At 32.1% G+C, this 17,852-nt stretch overlaps 1 protein-coding gene across 2 annotated transcripts in view; it reads left to right on the plus strand.

Moving 5' to 3' along the window:
- Nucleotides 1-17,852, plus strand: part of LOC127731037 (uncharacterized) — a 167,135-nt gene that overhangs the window by 60,456 nt on the left and 88,827 nt on the right. For both annotated transcript variants that reach the window (XM_052239811.1, XM_052239810.1), the window contains exons 2-4: nucleotides 8,272-8,352; nucleotides 8,961-9,058; nucleotides 11,683-11,778. In XM_052239811.1, coding sequence (XP_052095771.1) covers nucleotides 8,272-8,352; nucleotides 8,961-9,058; nucleotides 11,683-11,778 — 275 coding nt within the window. The remainder of the gene's footprint in view (nucleotides 1-8,271; nucleotides 8,353-8,960; nucleotides 9,059-11,682; nucleotides 11,779-17,852) is intronic.

The raw sequence follows: 17,852 nt of genomic DNA on the forward strand, positions 1-17,852 counted from the left end.
CTTCTTATTTTTATATATAAATAAATATACATTTAAAAAAGAATAGCCGAGTTGTCTCATTGGCAATCATACCACATCTTCTTATTTTTATATATAAATAAATATACATTAAACAAAGAATAACCGAGTTGTCTCATTGGCAATCATACCACATCTTCTTATTTTTATATATAAATAAATATACATTCAAACAAGGAATAACCGACACACTGCAAAGAGTTATTAAGTTTATTAAGTTGATAGTTCTATGGTTATAGGTTTGTCCTTTCCATTAGCATCTTTTGTATAATAAACGATCAAGTCAAATCTGTAAGCTCGTTTATTCGTAAATAATAGCTTAAACCTTAATCAATGGAGGGGCATACCCTGAGTGTGATAGTTAAGCAATTGTATTACATGTAACTAAATGCGAGACACTGGACGGCCATGTATATCGTAAACCTCGTGTGGATCTAAATGAAACAAATGAAGTAAATTCATTGCTTTAAGTTTTAAATGTGTTATGAGAGTTTGGTATATCCCATAGTTTTGCTACTTCTGGTCTCAAATGGTCCAATATCCCTCCGAAGTGGAAGCTGGATGTGTATCTGCAGTTAATGCCAAATATTTTGTTTAACAATCTGCAATTATTTGTGTATAACCTAGAATAAACTGTAGATTTATATAAAAAATTGCCCAATAATGACCAGTATATTATATGTCTAACAAAATTCATCATTCGGACGGATTTTGATGTCTTCTTATTTGAAATTTCTACCATAGCTTTGTTATTATCCGAATTCAATGATTTTTTTTAATTACCCACGAAGTTAACGGACAGTGCAATATGTAATATTTCTAAAATGATATATTCCGGAGAACATCAGAACCGGACCATTCAACAAGCCATTTGATAAAAACCTTTTTTCCTTGGAAATAACAACCACATCTTTCTGTTGAACCATCAACACTGATATTGAATAATTGCAATACTAAATTTGAAGTCCAACCGAGGTCAAGTATGTACTTTGTGCCGTAAAACTTATCTAACAATAATTCCAATACCAATATGTCGTGATACCTTAATAATGATGTGCTTATTTTTTTTTGCAAGACTGCTTGCCAAATAATTTATTGGCTAAATGCTCTGCCAGCAGGTTGAACACAAAAAGCTAATGACCCTCACAGATATTGCAGGTCCCTTTAAGTTATCTTTTTCCTACCAAAAACCTGTTATTTGAGATACGTATACATCACATTCTGACTGAACATGTATAGGCATAGGGTCTTAATTTAACTCAACATTTTGATTATGCATAGACACAGCAGGCGCTGGTATCTTTACTTGAGCAAACTGTCATGGTATCATTTTGATCAGATTTTATTATTTTTGTGAAATTCTTAATTTCAGTAAAAATTAGAAAAGTTCTAAGTTTAAAGCAAATTATTTTTATTTCAATATTTTATTGCAGTTTTGGACAGACATTTTAATAGCTTTAGTTTTGATTTTCACACAAACATATTTCCTTTTAGTAAGCCTTATTTGTTGTATATAGACAGTTGTCAGAATTGGGTTTCTGGGTAGTATGCTTGGAATTGGTCTTATACCAACGGGGTCTACACCTTGACGACTTATGATGTCTGGAGCCAAGGCCTGAAACAATATTCAATAAAACTTGAAATAGTTTTATGTCTTTATTACCAAAGAGCGCATGTCAAAGTGACGCTTTTTGGAATTAACTTTTTAGATTCGAATTTGGGGACTGTTTCAGGTTGTCCAATCAAAATTATCATTTAATCAAAAACCATGACAACTTTAGTCTAATTGACAGAAAATAGGTGGGGTCATAGGTGACGTGTATGACTAAAAAATATCTTAATTACTTATGTAATCTTGCTATCAATGTTTACTCTATACCATATTTGAGACGGACATTAACAATAGAAATAATCCGAAATACATTTTATTACATGTCGGCTTCACTTTAAAAATCATATCTGTCAACACATTCTGACCATTGTCCGATAACTTCTTACGTAATCTATATACAACAAATAAGGCTTACTAAAAGGAAATATGTTTGTGTGAAAATCAAAACTAAAGCTATTAAAATGTCTGTCCAAAATTGCAATAAAATATTGAAATAAAAATAATTTGCTTTAAACTTAGAACTTTTCTAATTTTTACTGAAATTAAGAATTTCACAAAAATAATAAAATCTGATCAAAATGATACCATGACAACTCCCCCTTACTTCAGCTGATTTCGACCCGAAATCTTGACAATAGTTCTTGTAAAACACTAAGTAAAGTAGGGGTTAGTCATATACATATACATGATAATAAGTATTGTTCCATATATACAAAAGTAAACATACAAAATTTATATACATACATATATATACAATAATTGATCATAAACACAGGTCCTGAGTTACAAGGTCTTTTAAAACAATAAATGCATCAAACTTTGTCTGAAAAATGTTATCTAAAAAAATAATACTTCATCACTTAAAACAATTGGGAAAATATTCAAGAGGTTGAGAGTTCAGCACTACTTATGGAATATAACTAATTATTCTGTGAAATGAAGTATAAAATGATTAGACAAAAATTTCTGCAAAAATACAGTTTATATACAACAAATAAGGCTTACTAAAAGGAAATATGTTTGTGTGAAAATCAAAACTAAAGCTATTAAAATGTCTGTCCAAAATTGCAATGAAATATTGAAATAAAAATAATTTGCTTTAAACTTAGAACTTTTCTAATTTTTACTGAAATTAAGAATTTCACAAAAATAATAAAATCTGATCAAAATGATACCATGACAAAACGGCGCTTGAAAGTTCGGTACTGCTGCTGCAGGCCCTTGCATATGAGGTTGTCCTTGAAATTGCATGGCTGCCAGGACATATGCCCTGGCCTTCAGCAGCAGCATCCACAAACTGTTGAATATCAGGATCCCGAGCTTCATTTACACGCACTCGTGCGCACCAATTTCCATTCCTATTGACATTTCAAGGCATTTGTATAATTCAAACAAGACATCAAAACTAACTTCTTATTACTTAATCGATAGTCTGTCTCCTAATTTGAATTGTTAGAAATCAGTTATTCAATATCACAAAATTTTAAATATTCGTATTAACTACTGTGACTTCACTGAAAATCGATTGTAGTATTAGATCTTCTCAAAGTTTTACAGTAAACCTCTCAGATGCTTATATTAGAATAACAATAAAAGCAAAGGGCGACTCTATCTGTCAATATAAAATAAAGAAATGTGATATGATTACCACAAATATCCAACTTGCATGACTATTTATTATTCAGGCAAAAAAAAGTAAAGGTATATACTATGAAATTTAGAGCGAGGGCATCAAATTTTTTTTTTCGAATTAAAACACATACCTGCCTACATTATCGCTGGTGTGAAAATACAAAAGGGGGTTTTAACGAGAAAAAAACATTTTACTTCGGACGATAGTTACACACGTTACTATCAGTAATACTAATGAGCTTAATATGAAGACTGAGACATTTTCTGTTTTTATTTACCGCTTGTTGTAAGATTGTGAAAAAAAACTGATATGATGTCTGTTTTTTTTTTTTTTTTTAATACTTTCGTTTGTTCAAGTGCATATATTTATGACAAACATGTATTAAAGCGTTTTATAAATAATATTTCGTGCACAGCCCTTGCTCCACGAAAACTTTTCACTACAACGATTCCTTTTGAACCTTATACAATTCCCCCATTAGACCATAAACTATTACCAATTGCATCATACACGATATCTACAAATACATCAATCATTTTACCCATTCAACAATACACAATATATTGATTGCAATTTCCCCTTTTTAACACACTTATAAAGATGACATAAACCCCATATACCATTCACAATCGCATGTTACATCATGCATTCCCTAACGAAGGTTAACGCCAATGAAGAGTTGAATTCGTGTCTCGTTTTTTTTTCAGTTAAATGTTCAATCAAAACTCTTTTTTTTTCTTTTTTTTTATATAGATTTGGCTCTAATGTTTGCAGTGTACAAGTTTGTACATGCAGGTAGTCATAATAATATATGCATATGTCAAGATTATAATACAAATGAAATACCATGTGATCATAGATTATAACTGACAAATAAACTCTGAATTAAAGAACTACTAAGAAGTATCTTAATAAATATAAAGAATGAAGCATAACAAAATAAAAATTCTATGAGATACAAATGAAATGTAAAATTCATACCCGCCAAACCGAAGGTCCACCAAACAAACAAATCTCAGAAACTGCAAATTGCAACTTTATAATAATTCTAAAATAATTAGAGTAAGTCTACACCATCTTCTATAATCCAAGTCGAGGACACGAACCTCGATCCCCCATCACAAGGACAGGTGTACTAACCATTGTACTAACAAGGATAGAGTCAACAGTGTAAACCCTCTACAATAATAGAAAAAAAGGATCAAAATTCTACTTTCTCTCATGTGGAGATTAAGAGTAAACCTTCTCCTAAAAATAAGCTGCAATTTACTAGTAAATTTGAATTTAAAATTCTTATTCAAACACAATCAAAATTCATTCTACTTCAAAAGATTTAAAGATGTGCAAGAGTATTAGCTATAAAGCTAAAAACCTGATTAAGACCAGTGGTGGACAAATGCAATTTGTCAATTGAAAACAAAGTGTTAATTGGCTTCCTCACTCTATTATAAAAAGTCTTCTCACATGCCATGTATCTGACATTAGTAAGAGAGGAAGCCAACTGTTTTAGTACATTGTTAAAATTGATGACGAACAATTCAGAATGATTAAAATCACATGGCCTGGGTAATATTGAAGATAAAATAATAACACAATCTGGATTACAAATCCTCAATTCATGTATAATATCACGAATGTACTTCTCAAATAAATTAGTATTAATGTTAAATACATCGTTTGTACCCACATGTACAATTATATTGTTAAAATGATACCAGGTGAATACCCTGTTTTTTAATTTCCTTAAAAGCATTTCGCAACGCAGCCCACCAAAGGCCTGGAGTTGCGTATTTCTCATCTACGGAAGATACTTTAAAATTGAATCTGATATTACTAAACTGGGTTTATCCCCATGCCTTCAAACCTACAATATAATGTAAATTATTAACTACTAATAAAATTATAATTCCAAATAAAAAACATATATCATAGTCTACAAATCATTTTTGACGAGACTTGCATCTTGTCATCTAAACCATATCTAAGATACAATTTATAAGCGTCACTCTTCCAATCCCCTTGTAATTGAATGAGTTCAGAAGATACACCACATTGGAATGCCCAAGTTGCACCTCCTCTTCTGAAGCTATGAGATGAGTATTTTGTTGGATCTAACCCAATTTTCTCAATAATGTTTTTTAAAAATGTCTGTAACATATTGTAGGACACTGGCTTAGTTTTTCTACCAGATAATACAAGAAAAGCTGGGGAAGATGCTGAAACAGGAAATTTTTTGCACATGGCCTTGAAGGCACTAAATGCACATAACGGAGAGGATAAATTTTTAATAATTGGTATTTCTAAAACTCTCTCCCCAAATTGTATAGTCTTAGACCAACGAAACTGAACTAATAAATAATCTTTAAAAACTGAAATATTTTCTCTATGCAAACATTTAGAGCTATCATCTACTGTCCCAACCAAATTGGATTTTCTACAATCAAATAGAAAGCAAAAAGAAAAATGCACCAATATGTATAACTATTGACATCATCAAAATCTAATTCTTCCCTTATTTTTAATAAAATACTAGGTGTGATTGGAAGAGCTGCCCGAACTGTGTGGGGATTGCATCGTTTTAATCCCTTCATAAATAATCTAAAATAAAATGACTCAAAATGAATAAAAGATAGATCAAAAAGTAAATGTAACACCTTAACTCCATTCAGATAATTTCTGATTGAGTCTACACTTTTAAATGATCTACTTAAAAACTGTGCAAACAAGCAAAGTGTATTTAAATCGCAAGGCAATGTTTTTAAATTATAAAAATGACAAAACAGAAAAAAGGCTTTCCACTGTATCTTTAAATTTTTTCTAGTTCCTGATGCATGTGCAGATTTCAAAGATTCTTGTGCTTGTGTTTTAAGCATGCGGAGATCAACAGATAAACTACGTTCACCAATTCTGACAGAATCTGAAAAAATTTGAATCTACATTAATATGTTGAAAATTTCTACCTTCAATTGATTTATAAAATTGCATGGGGTAAATATCTGATAAACTCCATCTGGACAACATATCAGGTAACCTATTATCAATACCGTCTATATGAATAGCTCTTAATTCACATTCTTTAATTGCACAAATAAAACAAATTTCTCTAAGACATGCTTGTAAAAAACGACTCCTTGATTTCCCTTGATTAATAACTTGAACTGAAACCATATTGTCACACTGAATGCATATCTTTCTGCCTCTCTGTCCCCACAACTTCAAACAAACAATAACGGACAATAATTCCAAAGCATTTATATGTAAGTTTTGCTGGACAATGAAATCTGGAAACACACAATGAAAGAACTGTCCATTCGAAACCCCTCCACAACCAACCAAACATGCATCTGAAGCCATATACTCGTCCGGTTTTGTCCATTCTTGAAGATTCAACAGTGAAACACCATTATATATCTCCAAGAATTCTGACCACCAGAGAAGATCATGCTTCAATTCCAAGGAAACCTCTAAAACACAATCCTCATTTTTAAACTCCCTAAGAAAATTTAAAATTCTTGATATAAAAATACGACCTGGTCGAACACAACTAGCAATAAAATTCAGTTTTCCTATTAAAGACTGTACTTCTTTTAAAGATGCAGTGTCTTTATTTAACCAAAATGAAACTAAGTCAAAAATCTCCACCAATCTATCAGAAGTGACTTCCATTGTCATTTTCTCAGTATCAAACCAAACACCTAAAAAACTCATTCTGTGAGAAGGACTACTAGCTTTCTCTACCGATTCTTCCAAACCACAGCTATCTAAAACCCATTTCAATTTTTTATATGAAATATCTGCTTTTTCACTAATTTCAGCACCAGCAAAATCATCTAAATAATTTATCAAAGATATATCATGGTTTTTGGCTATAAATCTGACAGCATTCGTAACTGTCTGACAAATGAAAGCACTTGATTTTAAACCCATAGGTAAAACTCTATCAACAAAATAATGGCCTTTCCAGGTAAAACCAATTAAATTATAATCTTTTGGATCAACTGGAATTTGTCTATAGGCTCGGCGTAAATCCCTTTTAAAAATTTTACAGAATTTACCTTTCTCTTTAATAATTTCAATAAAATTATCTACATTAGGATAATGTAGTTCTATATGTTTACCTAAATAAACATTTTTATCAATTCCATCATTGACTGATTTACCCTTTGGAAAACTTAAATCCATGATAACTCTCCTTTCTTCCGAGTTTGCTTTTGGCACAGAATTCAAAGGAGATATTACCAAATGATCATTAAAAGTTTTTTTTTTTTTTTTTTTTTTTTTTTTTTTTTTTTTTTTCTGTTTAAATAAAAACTTTATTTAGGATATACTATGAAATTTAGAGCGAGGGCATCAAATTTTTTTTTTCGAATTAAAACACATACCTGCCTACATTATCGCTGGTGTGAAAATACAAAAGGGGGTTTTAACGAGAAAAAAACATTTTACTTCGGACGATAGTTACACACGTTACTATCAGTAATACTAATGAGCTTAATATGAAGACTGAGACATTTTCTGTTTTTATTTACCGCTTGTTGTAAGATTGTGAAAAAAAACTGATATGATGTCTGTTTTTTTTTGTTTTTTTTTTAATACTTTCGTTTGTTCAAGTGCATATATTTATGACAAACATGTATTAAAGCGTTTTATAAATAATATTTCGTGCACAGCCCTTGCTCCACGAAAACTTTTCACTACAACGATTCCTTTTGAACCTTATACAATTCCCCCATTAGACCATAAACTATTACCAATTGCATCATACACGATATCTACAAATACATCAATCATTTTACCCATTCAACAATACACAATATATTGATTGCAACTTCCCCTTTTTAACACACTTATAAAGATGACATAAACCCCATATACCATTCACAATCGCATGTTACATCATGCATTCCCTAACGAAGGTTAACGCCAATGAAGAGTTGAATTCGTGTCTCGTTTTTTTTTTCAGTTAAATGTTCAATCAAAACTCTTTTTTTTTCTTTTTTTTATATAGATTTGGCTCTAATGTTTGCAGTGTACAAGTTTGTACATGGCGGTGGGAATATCGATGTGCTTATCGCACATGGAGTGGAGCGTAAGTATTAACGAAGCCTAGTCCACAATGCGGGAATCAGTGTCATCTTATTCTTTTCAGAAATATAAAATTATGAGACTTTGCTGTCAAATCATATGTAAGAATAACTTGGAAGTTTTGGTCTATAAGATATTATGATAATTCCTCCTACAAACAACCAATGTCACATTTAAACTTACTGTTTCCTGTTTTGACATACTTTGGTAAGTACATAATTTCTTTTCTAAATATGCATAATGTACTTCCATTCAACGCTGCATTCAAAGTTAGTTTACTATTTCCACCGAGATCGAATGTTTCAAGAAATATCTAGACAAAATTGAAAGAAGCCTTCGTGGATTTGAATCTGAAATTTATCACACGTGGATAAGACCTATGATTTCTAAGCCTGAACAATCATACACTATAAACTATGAAAAATAAGATGAAGCTATTCATTTTGGCAATTATAAATATATGTTTCAGATGTAGTATTCTACTGTTTCTGTAGTAAGCTTTGTCTTTTAGGAATTTCTTAAAAGAATATAAAATAAAAAAAAGAAGTAAAAAAATGTCCATGCAATTTTTATTACTTAATCATTAATTATAAATCTTATTTTTTTCCCTAGTTGCTGCTACTATAGAAGAGTTCAAGTGCAGTATTACAGAACAGATTACTTTTGTTGTAGGGGTTGGAAATCGGATGATTATACAAATTGTAATGTTGGTAAGAACTCTCTGTTCTGTTAGATTTATTTTTAATCTCATTAGTGTCTCCACTAAAAAAGCCCAAAATCAAAACATAGAATTTTGTGAAGCTTGAACAGAGGCTTGTTTATGATAAAAAGTAAAATCACAAAATACCGAACTCCGAGGAAAATTCAAAACGGAAAGTACTTAATCAAATGGCAAAATCAAAAGCTAAAACACATCAAACGAATGGATAACAACTGTCATATTCCTGACTTGGTACAGGCATTTTCTAATGTAGAAAATGGTGGATTAAACCTAGTTTTATAGCTAGTTAAACCTCTCACTTGTATGACAGTCGCACTAAATTCCATTATATTAACAATGATGTGTGAACAAAACAAACAGACATAATAGGTAAAAATGTTAAAATATGGATACAACAGTCAACATTGTGTAATAATCTTAATCACTATGAAAACAAACAAATATGTAACAAATAAGCACAAAAAGGCATATAGACAAAACACATAAGCAAAAATGAAAGACAAGAATACAAATATTTACCATAGCACATTAACACAATGACAGGATGTATAAGTACCGAGCCACGTCAAATGAATAACACCAAAAATAGATTAAACAGTAAAAGTAATATTCAAAAGGACAAATAAAAGAATACTATAACACGTTATTAAGATGATAAACAACGTCAGTACCCAGAATCTATACTTCAAGACCATCGTGTATTATTTGTGAAATTGATACGGAATATTTATCAACAAGGTCTTAGTACCTTCCGATGAACTTTTTTTAGAAAAAGGACGAGACGTTCTTTGACATACCCCTGGTTCATCAACTTTCTGCTCAGACACTGGTGACATTTTACAAAGTCTGAGTAGCAGCTGCAAGCTCTTGAATACCGAATAAGTTGGGAGATGTATATCCCATATGCAGGTGAAGTTGGTATATTGCTACTTAGACGGGGGAAATTGATAAATATCAAAATTAAAATCGTCTCGTTTGTCAAAGATTCTGGACACCATCTGAAGCAAACTTTGAAAACATTATTTTCACTGCATTTACTTTTGTAGTTATCATTTACATAAAGTCTGAAATATATGAAGATGATTATATGTGTAGCCGGATCTCTTTTTACCCTTCTGGCGCACCTTAGGCCACTCCTAGTTTTGCTTAAAAGGGGTCCGTGTTGGTGTTGCATTAGTTCTTAGTGTCGTTCTTTGTGACATTTTTCAATGTCTGTGTTGCATATACCGGTAACAGTCCCGTATATCTTTTATCATGAAAAACGTGTTTTCATTTTAAATTCTCACATTCGATCAAGTTTGATGGTTAGAACATTTACTTGAGCGATGATTTATTAAGTTGGTGATGTCTTTTTGTTATATTAGAGTCAATTGTCAATCCACTATTGTGTGGTGCTATATACTTGATTTTATTTATCAACGTATTTCATAGGAGTAACAAGACGGGTGTCGCATGTGGACCAAAATCTGCTAACCCTTCCGGAGAACAACCTGCGATCACCCCCTGTTTTTGTTGGGATTCGTGTAGCTCAGTTTTTAGTTTTCTATGTTGTGTTTTGTTTACCATTATTTGTCTGTTTGAGCGCGGTTTTTTTTGCCATGGTATTGGCAGTTCTCTTTCGACTTATGAGTGTAAATATCACTTTGGTAACTTCCGCCTTTTTTTTACAGTATATATAACGTATTGCTGTGTCCAGCACAATTAGTATACATGTTTCCAACTTTTGTTTTCTACTATTTACTGTGTTTGATGTCTGCACCTATCGTACCATTGGCTATAAAAACGAACAGCAGGAAAACCCAGCTCCTCCGATTTAGTACATGCACCACATGTCGTTTGGATTTAAACAGTGTTTCGTTTACACCTTTCCTTCGAATATATGTCGTACAAGCAAAATTCTACTTAAAATCTTCATGGGGCAGCTACCAACATTATCAACACTGAACTATTATGGTGCAAGTTGGATGCAAAAAGCACGAACTCAATTATTGACCACCGATGTCTTGTCTTAAAATAATAACATGGACCTGAATTGATTATTCGATAGAGAAAGGTTAAGAATTGATGCAAGTCAAGTGAAACGTAGTTAAAAAAAAATGTTAAATAACTATGCTAAGAAAGTACATTATAACAACATGTCTTGCAAAGCCCATACCACATAGTCAGCTATAAAAGACCCCGAAATGACAAATGTAAAACAATTCAAACGAGAAAACTAACGGCCTAATTTATGAACAAAATAATGAACGATAAACAAATATGTTACACAGCAACAAACGACAACCACTGCATTACAGGCTCCTGACTTGGGACAGGCACATACAGAATGTGGCGGGGTTAAACTAGTTTGTTGGTGCCAAACCCTCCCCCTAACCTGGAACAGTTTTATAATTGTATATATCGTCTTTAATTTCAAACATTGAATTCTATTATGTGAGATGACTCAGATTACGTAGCGTCATTTATGCTGTATGGGCGGATTATTATATATAATTCGTTTACCATTATAAGATTCTGAGAAAAAGAACATAAAGACAAAACTTGTTAACAAAGGAAGATAAAAGACCTAATAATATTCGTTACGGGGTATAAAACAAGACATTTACCTTTCAGCAATATGCAATCCAAGCTGTTTGAACAGTGGAACATGCACAGAACCTAACGTATGTTTATGTCGTGATGCATACGAAGGTCCAATATGCGGTGGAGGTAAGTGGTTAAAACCCTTAACAATGCGTTTTGTATAAAGAACTAACTACAAGTGCCTCTTTATCAAATACAGTTTTGAAATTCTCCATAAACTTTTCAGTGATAAAAAACATAAATTAACACATCATTTTGTCAGCTGCATTCCAATGCATACTTATTGGATGGTATGTAGTATAACAATATCCGTTGATGCAAGAATATCTTCGTATCTTGAAAGTGCTCAATCAGACAGTTTATCATACTCAAACGTCTATCTTGTGGAGGTTTTGTTGCAAATACAAAAAACTTGTTTGTTATATTAAAACATACTTATTTCTATTCTCAATTTTACTATGAAACAAAGAACAGTAATAGTAGCGCTGTTCCTATGCTTTTTTGTGTTTTTTGCTGTGCATGTAGTGATTTTGTGTTATGGATGGATACCCCATATCATCTCTTTTCTATCATGTCAAATACTTTCTTGTGTTGAAGTATATGATGATGGCAAACTGTACAGAAGACTTCGGAATGATTACCGTATGCACAATACTTGTTTCCGGAATACCTAGCTGGTAAACTCATGGTAAAATTTACATTCCTAAAAAGGTATTGGTCGGAAATTAATATCATCTATTGTTTTTGTTTTTTTTTTTTTTAAATGACTGTTTTTAAGAAAACGACATTTTTTTCTTTAGAAGTACTTTATATATATTTTTTTCCTTTTTGGACTTTTTATTTAGGTTTTAGTTTCAATATTATTAGTAACTTGAGTATATCTTAGTCAGCATCGAGTAAACGCATTAGTGAACAGGGCTGTCATTTTCGTATTATATATGTAGTGACTAATAATACGGTATATAAACACCATACACATCATACATTAGATATGATGTGAATAACACTAAACGTGTTAGAATGCGCTATACATGTAATCAATGTATCAATTATGACAATCAGCGCTTCTTCAACACTATGTTATCCTATATAGTTGTAGCAACATATTCATTGATCGGGTCTCGAATATCCATTATGTCGGACCATCAGTATATTGTTTCTTCTCCTCTTTCTGTAGTATATATCTAATTATATAACTCATTCAAGCCAATTGAATGTAAGCCACACCAATAAGCAACCAATCAGTACTTACTGTTTTTTAATAATAATTTCAATAAGGCGTGTATATCGACGGAAACTTATGGCTTCGAACCGTCGTGCGAGGCTTAAACGAAAGTGGTCATAATAATAAAAAAAAACCCAAAAAGTTCAAACTTCTATAAAGTGCTCTAAATTCTCCTTTTCCAGAGAAGCTTCATTCTATTTTAACCTTCTCACAGGCTTTAATAGGAACAGATAATTTAGACATCATTAGTGCAAGTCAATAAAAACGTTGTCATGACTTTAATATGAGGTCTGTAAATAAAATTCTATTGATTATTTTTTATTGATTTTGATACTGTTATTGGCTACTTGGTCTTCATAATACTTTTGATAAAACAAACGAAGATACAAAGGGGGTACAGTTACAAAGTATAATTCGAAGAGATGCTAACAACAATGCCAACAGAAAACTAGGAGCCCAAAAGAGGCTGAATCGCTCACTTGGGATTATTGCATATCATTGATATACTTGAAAACAATTATTTATGTTGAATGGAAATTTGTTGGCCAAAATGTTGTCTTCCTGGACCAAGTTTCTGTTTATTTTTTGAATAACAAAGCAAAATTAAAGAAAAAATGGATTCAAATTTTGTTCATGGGCAACATCTCCTGATTGGAGTCTATTGATAATTTCGTTCTTCGTTTCTTATTTGTAGATCCCCCCCCCCTCCCCCCATAATGGGAAAAAAAGAATCTACCTATTTCACTTTTCAAAATGTAAGAAAAAAATATGAAAGGTAAACTATTCATTCAAGCACAATAACTCCTCTCAGGAGTCATCTCACTTTTTCAGCGATTTTGAATTATTGCAGATCTTATTACGCTGATCATTTTGCTTTAATAATATATATCTATCTACCATAGTGTGTGCAAACACGCAAAAGATGTGTTCAATTCGTCATTCAAGGACAATTACTCCATGAGCAGTCGAAAAATACCGTTTTCACACTTTGAAATCTGGGATAGTTAATCCAAATAAATTAACCCAGTTTACACTTAATGAAAAAACAAAAAAAGAAATGTATACGCCAAAATTGTTTCCCGCATCTGTTAATTATACTTGTTGACATTCTTAGCATCACAGTTGCATTATTTCAGGTCCGAAACTCCTGATCACTTCGAAAAAAAATCCGCATCAACCATTTTCTTTCCTTGTTGTGTTTGCGAATAGCGTCACAGTACTCAAATTGCACCAATTTGCAAAAAAAATTAAAATAAAAGCGACGGATTCTTATAGGTTTTCTTAGAGACTAAACAATCCGTATTTTCATTATTTGTCATTATGTCTTTCAACATATTGCTCAATACATGTTTACCTTAAGATACACAAAATGGTCACATTAAATCAACAAGTGATGTCTCCAGTCAAGAAGTAAAAATTACGGACAATCGCATGCGACGTTCACAAAAAAATGTGTCACAAGCACCCATTTCTTTTTTTTAAAGGACACAGCTTGTGTTACGGCCAGAAATCACCTTTAAATTGTAGCCAACAAAAGACACAGATCAATAATAAAATTTAACAAGAATTATTATACACAAGTTTACAAGAAATATAATACAAATTGTAATGTCAACTTAACTGTTAAAATATATGTCCGTTCCTTTTCTTTATCCGGAATTCTTCTTTCACTGTTGCGGTAATCCAAAGAGAATATTATGTGTAAGTCACAATCATGTATGATGTAGTTAACGTAAATAAAACTGTCAATGTAACAACTCCAGAGAACTTCTGAGAACATTAATGTCTAATCTGAAAGTCTTACTTTAGTGTCTGTATATATAAAGTTGTCACAGAAATCTCTAGATCACTGTAGAGAGGAAACTCCTAGAAAACTGTAGAACGGAAACTTCTAGAATATGGTAGAAGTTTAAATTACACATCGTAGATTATGATAATTTCAGAATTATTATGTAAGTCAAATAGAAAGTTCTAATCATACCATCAGTATCTATGGTTGTTCCAGTGATTTCTAAACTGCACTGTTATAACATCATTTTGTAAACAATTATAAATATTATGTAAACTTATTATACATGTTATAAGGCCACACAAAACAAATAAGGCCAAGATAAATAAATATAATAATTACAATATCATAACACCCCCCCCCCTTAAAAAAAGGTTGTGTGCAACAAGAACTTTACATGAACAATATGTACAAAATACATAGTAAGTATACAGTGTTTTAATAAGATCTAGATGAATCATCTGCCCTTACATTATCTTTACCTTTAATATGTTTTACAATAACATCATATTCCTGTAACAACAAACTCCACCTAGTCAACCCCTGGTTCTTGTTTCTCATTTTATGTATGAAGGTGAGAGGATTATGATCAGTATAAACCATAATACGATGCATAGTGGGATTTAAATATACATCAAAATGTTGATGTGCAGACAACTAAGCAAAACACTCTTTTTCAATAGTTGAATAATTTTTCTGATGTTTATCTAATTTTTAGAAAAATATGAATAGGTTTCTCAACATTATCATCTGTTTCTTGATATAAAACAGCTCCAACTCCTACATCACTTGCGTCAACGGCAAGTTTAAATTGTTTTTTAAAGTCTGGAGTGATCAGAACTGGACTATTAATAAAAAGTGATTTACTATTTTCAAAAGCGTTTTGACAATTATCACTCCAGATAAATTTAGAATCTTTCTGTAAAAGATGAGTCAATGGTTGAACATCAGTAGCAACATTTGAACAGAATTTCCTGTAAAATCAAATCATGCCTAATTATCTCATAAGTTGTTTTTTATTTGTAGGAGGAGGAAATTTGTCAATTGCATCAACTTCAGCCACAATAGGTTTAACTTCATCTTGGCCAACTGTATGCCTCAAATAATCAACAGTGGCCCGACAAAATTCACTTTTACTAAGATTAACAGTCAAATTTGATTGTGACAATATATCAAAAGTATCATATAAATGTGTTAAATGCTCTTCCCAGCTATCACTACACACAGTAAGATCATCAATATAAGCATTTACAGTCCAAATCTTTTATAACACTATTGATCATTCTTTGAAATGTAGCTGGAGCACTTTTCATACCAAACGGCATGACAGTATATTGAAATAAGCCGTCTTGTGTGACAAAAGCTGATATTTCACGAGCTCTCTGTGTCAATGGTACATGCCAGTAACCTTTCAATAAATCAAATTTGCTCACAAATTTTGCTTGCCCAATGTTATCAATGCAGTCGTCTATCCTTGGAATCGGATAGGAATCAGATTTTGAAACTTAAATTACTTTTCTGAAATCTGTTACGAAACGAAAGTTTTCATCTGGTTTGGACACAAGGAGACAAGGAGAGCTCCACTCACTGTTACTCGGCTCAATAATATCATTGTCAAGCATATATTTAATTTCTTGTCTCATGAAATCAAGTTTAAGTGGATTGAGACGGTAAGGATGTTGCTTAATTGGAGAAGCATTGCCTACATCAACATCATGACAAACAGCAGTAGTTTTGTTTGGCACATCTGTAAAAAAGATTTCTAAAAGAAAATACCAAAGTTTTCAATTTTTCTCTACGATCAAAAGTCAGATGTGCGAGTTTTGAGTCTAAATTTGACAAAATTTCTGATTTTTTCAATCTAACTGATTGTTCAATAGTCTTAGAATCAAAAGATGGTTCAATTATATCTGGTTTGTCATGATCATTCTCCAATTTAACCACGACTAAAGTGGCAACTGGTTTACTCTCACCTTCACTAGTACGTTCCAAATGTGGTTTTAACATATTATTGTGACAGACTCTATTTTGTTTACGCCGACCTGGTGTTTTTACAATATAATTCAAATCACTGATTTTTCTCTCTATTGTATAAGGACCACAGTATTTAGCCTGCAAAGGATGTCCAGTGACTGGCAAAAATACAAGTACTTTATCACCAGGCTCAAAAACTCTGTCCCTGGCATCTTTATCATACCATATTTTCATCTTTTTTTGAACATTTCTTAAAGTTTTCTGAGCAATTTGACAAGCAGTATACAATTTTTCTTTAAATCTAGATAGTTAGTCTAGAAGATTCATATCAGTGTGTTCAGTAAGCTATTTTTCCGTAACCAATTTCAAAGGTCCCCTTACAGAATGACCAAACACCAACTCAAAGGGACTAAAACCAAAGGATTCTTGAACAGCCTTTCGGACCGTAAAAAGTAGAAAGTGAACACCATCATCCCAGTCTTTGTCAAATTGAAGACAAAAAGTTATACATTTGTAATCATGCTTTTCAATGTTTGATGAAAACTTTCTAAGGCACCTTGAGATTCTGGATGATAAGCACTCGACCTATACTGAGAAATCCCTAACTGGTAAACGACCTGCTGAAATAAATCTGACATTGAATTTGAACCCGGGTCGGACTGTATAGACTTAGGAAGTCCTACTAGCGTGAAAAATTTGATAAGAGCTTTGACAATAGTTGGTGTCTTGATATTCCTTAACGGAATAGCCTCAGGAAAACAAGTGGATGTACACTTGATCGTCAATAAATACGCATTTCCAGTCTTGGTCTTCGGTAAAGGTCCAACACAATCAATTAGTACTCGACTGAAAGGTTCTTCAAAGGCTGGAATCGGCAAAAGTGGTGCTGATGGTATTTTCTGGTTAGGCTTACCAACAACCTGGCATATATTGTATGATTCGGTGACATCATTTCTAAGTCTGGGCCAGTAAAAATGTTGTAAGATCTTTAGGCAAGTCTTTCTCATACCTAAATGTCCGGCCAAGGGGATGTCGTGGGCAAGACCAATAATTTTTGCCTATAGACTTTAGGCACTACCACTATGTATACCAATCTCAATTCCTCCTATAGGATAACATCAGGGGGCCTCTATTTCCGCATTAAAATTCCGTCATGATGGTAGTAATAGTTATCAAAGGTACCAGGCTCATAATTTAATACGCCAGACGCGC

Source organism: Mytilus californianus, unplaced genomic scaffold, assembly GCF_021869535.1.
Source record: "Mytilus californianus isolate M0D057914Y unplaced genomic scaffold, xbMytCali1.0.p SCAF_2, whole genome shotgun sequence".
Classification (NCBI taxonomy): domain Eukaryota; kingdom Metazoa; phylum Mollusca; class Bivalvia; order Mytilida; family Mytilidae; genus Mytilus; species Mytilus californianus.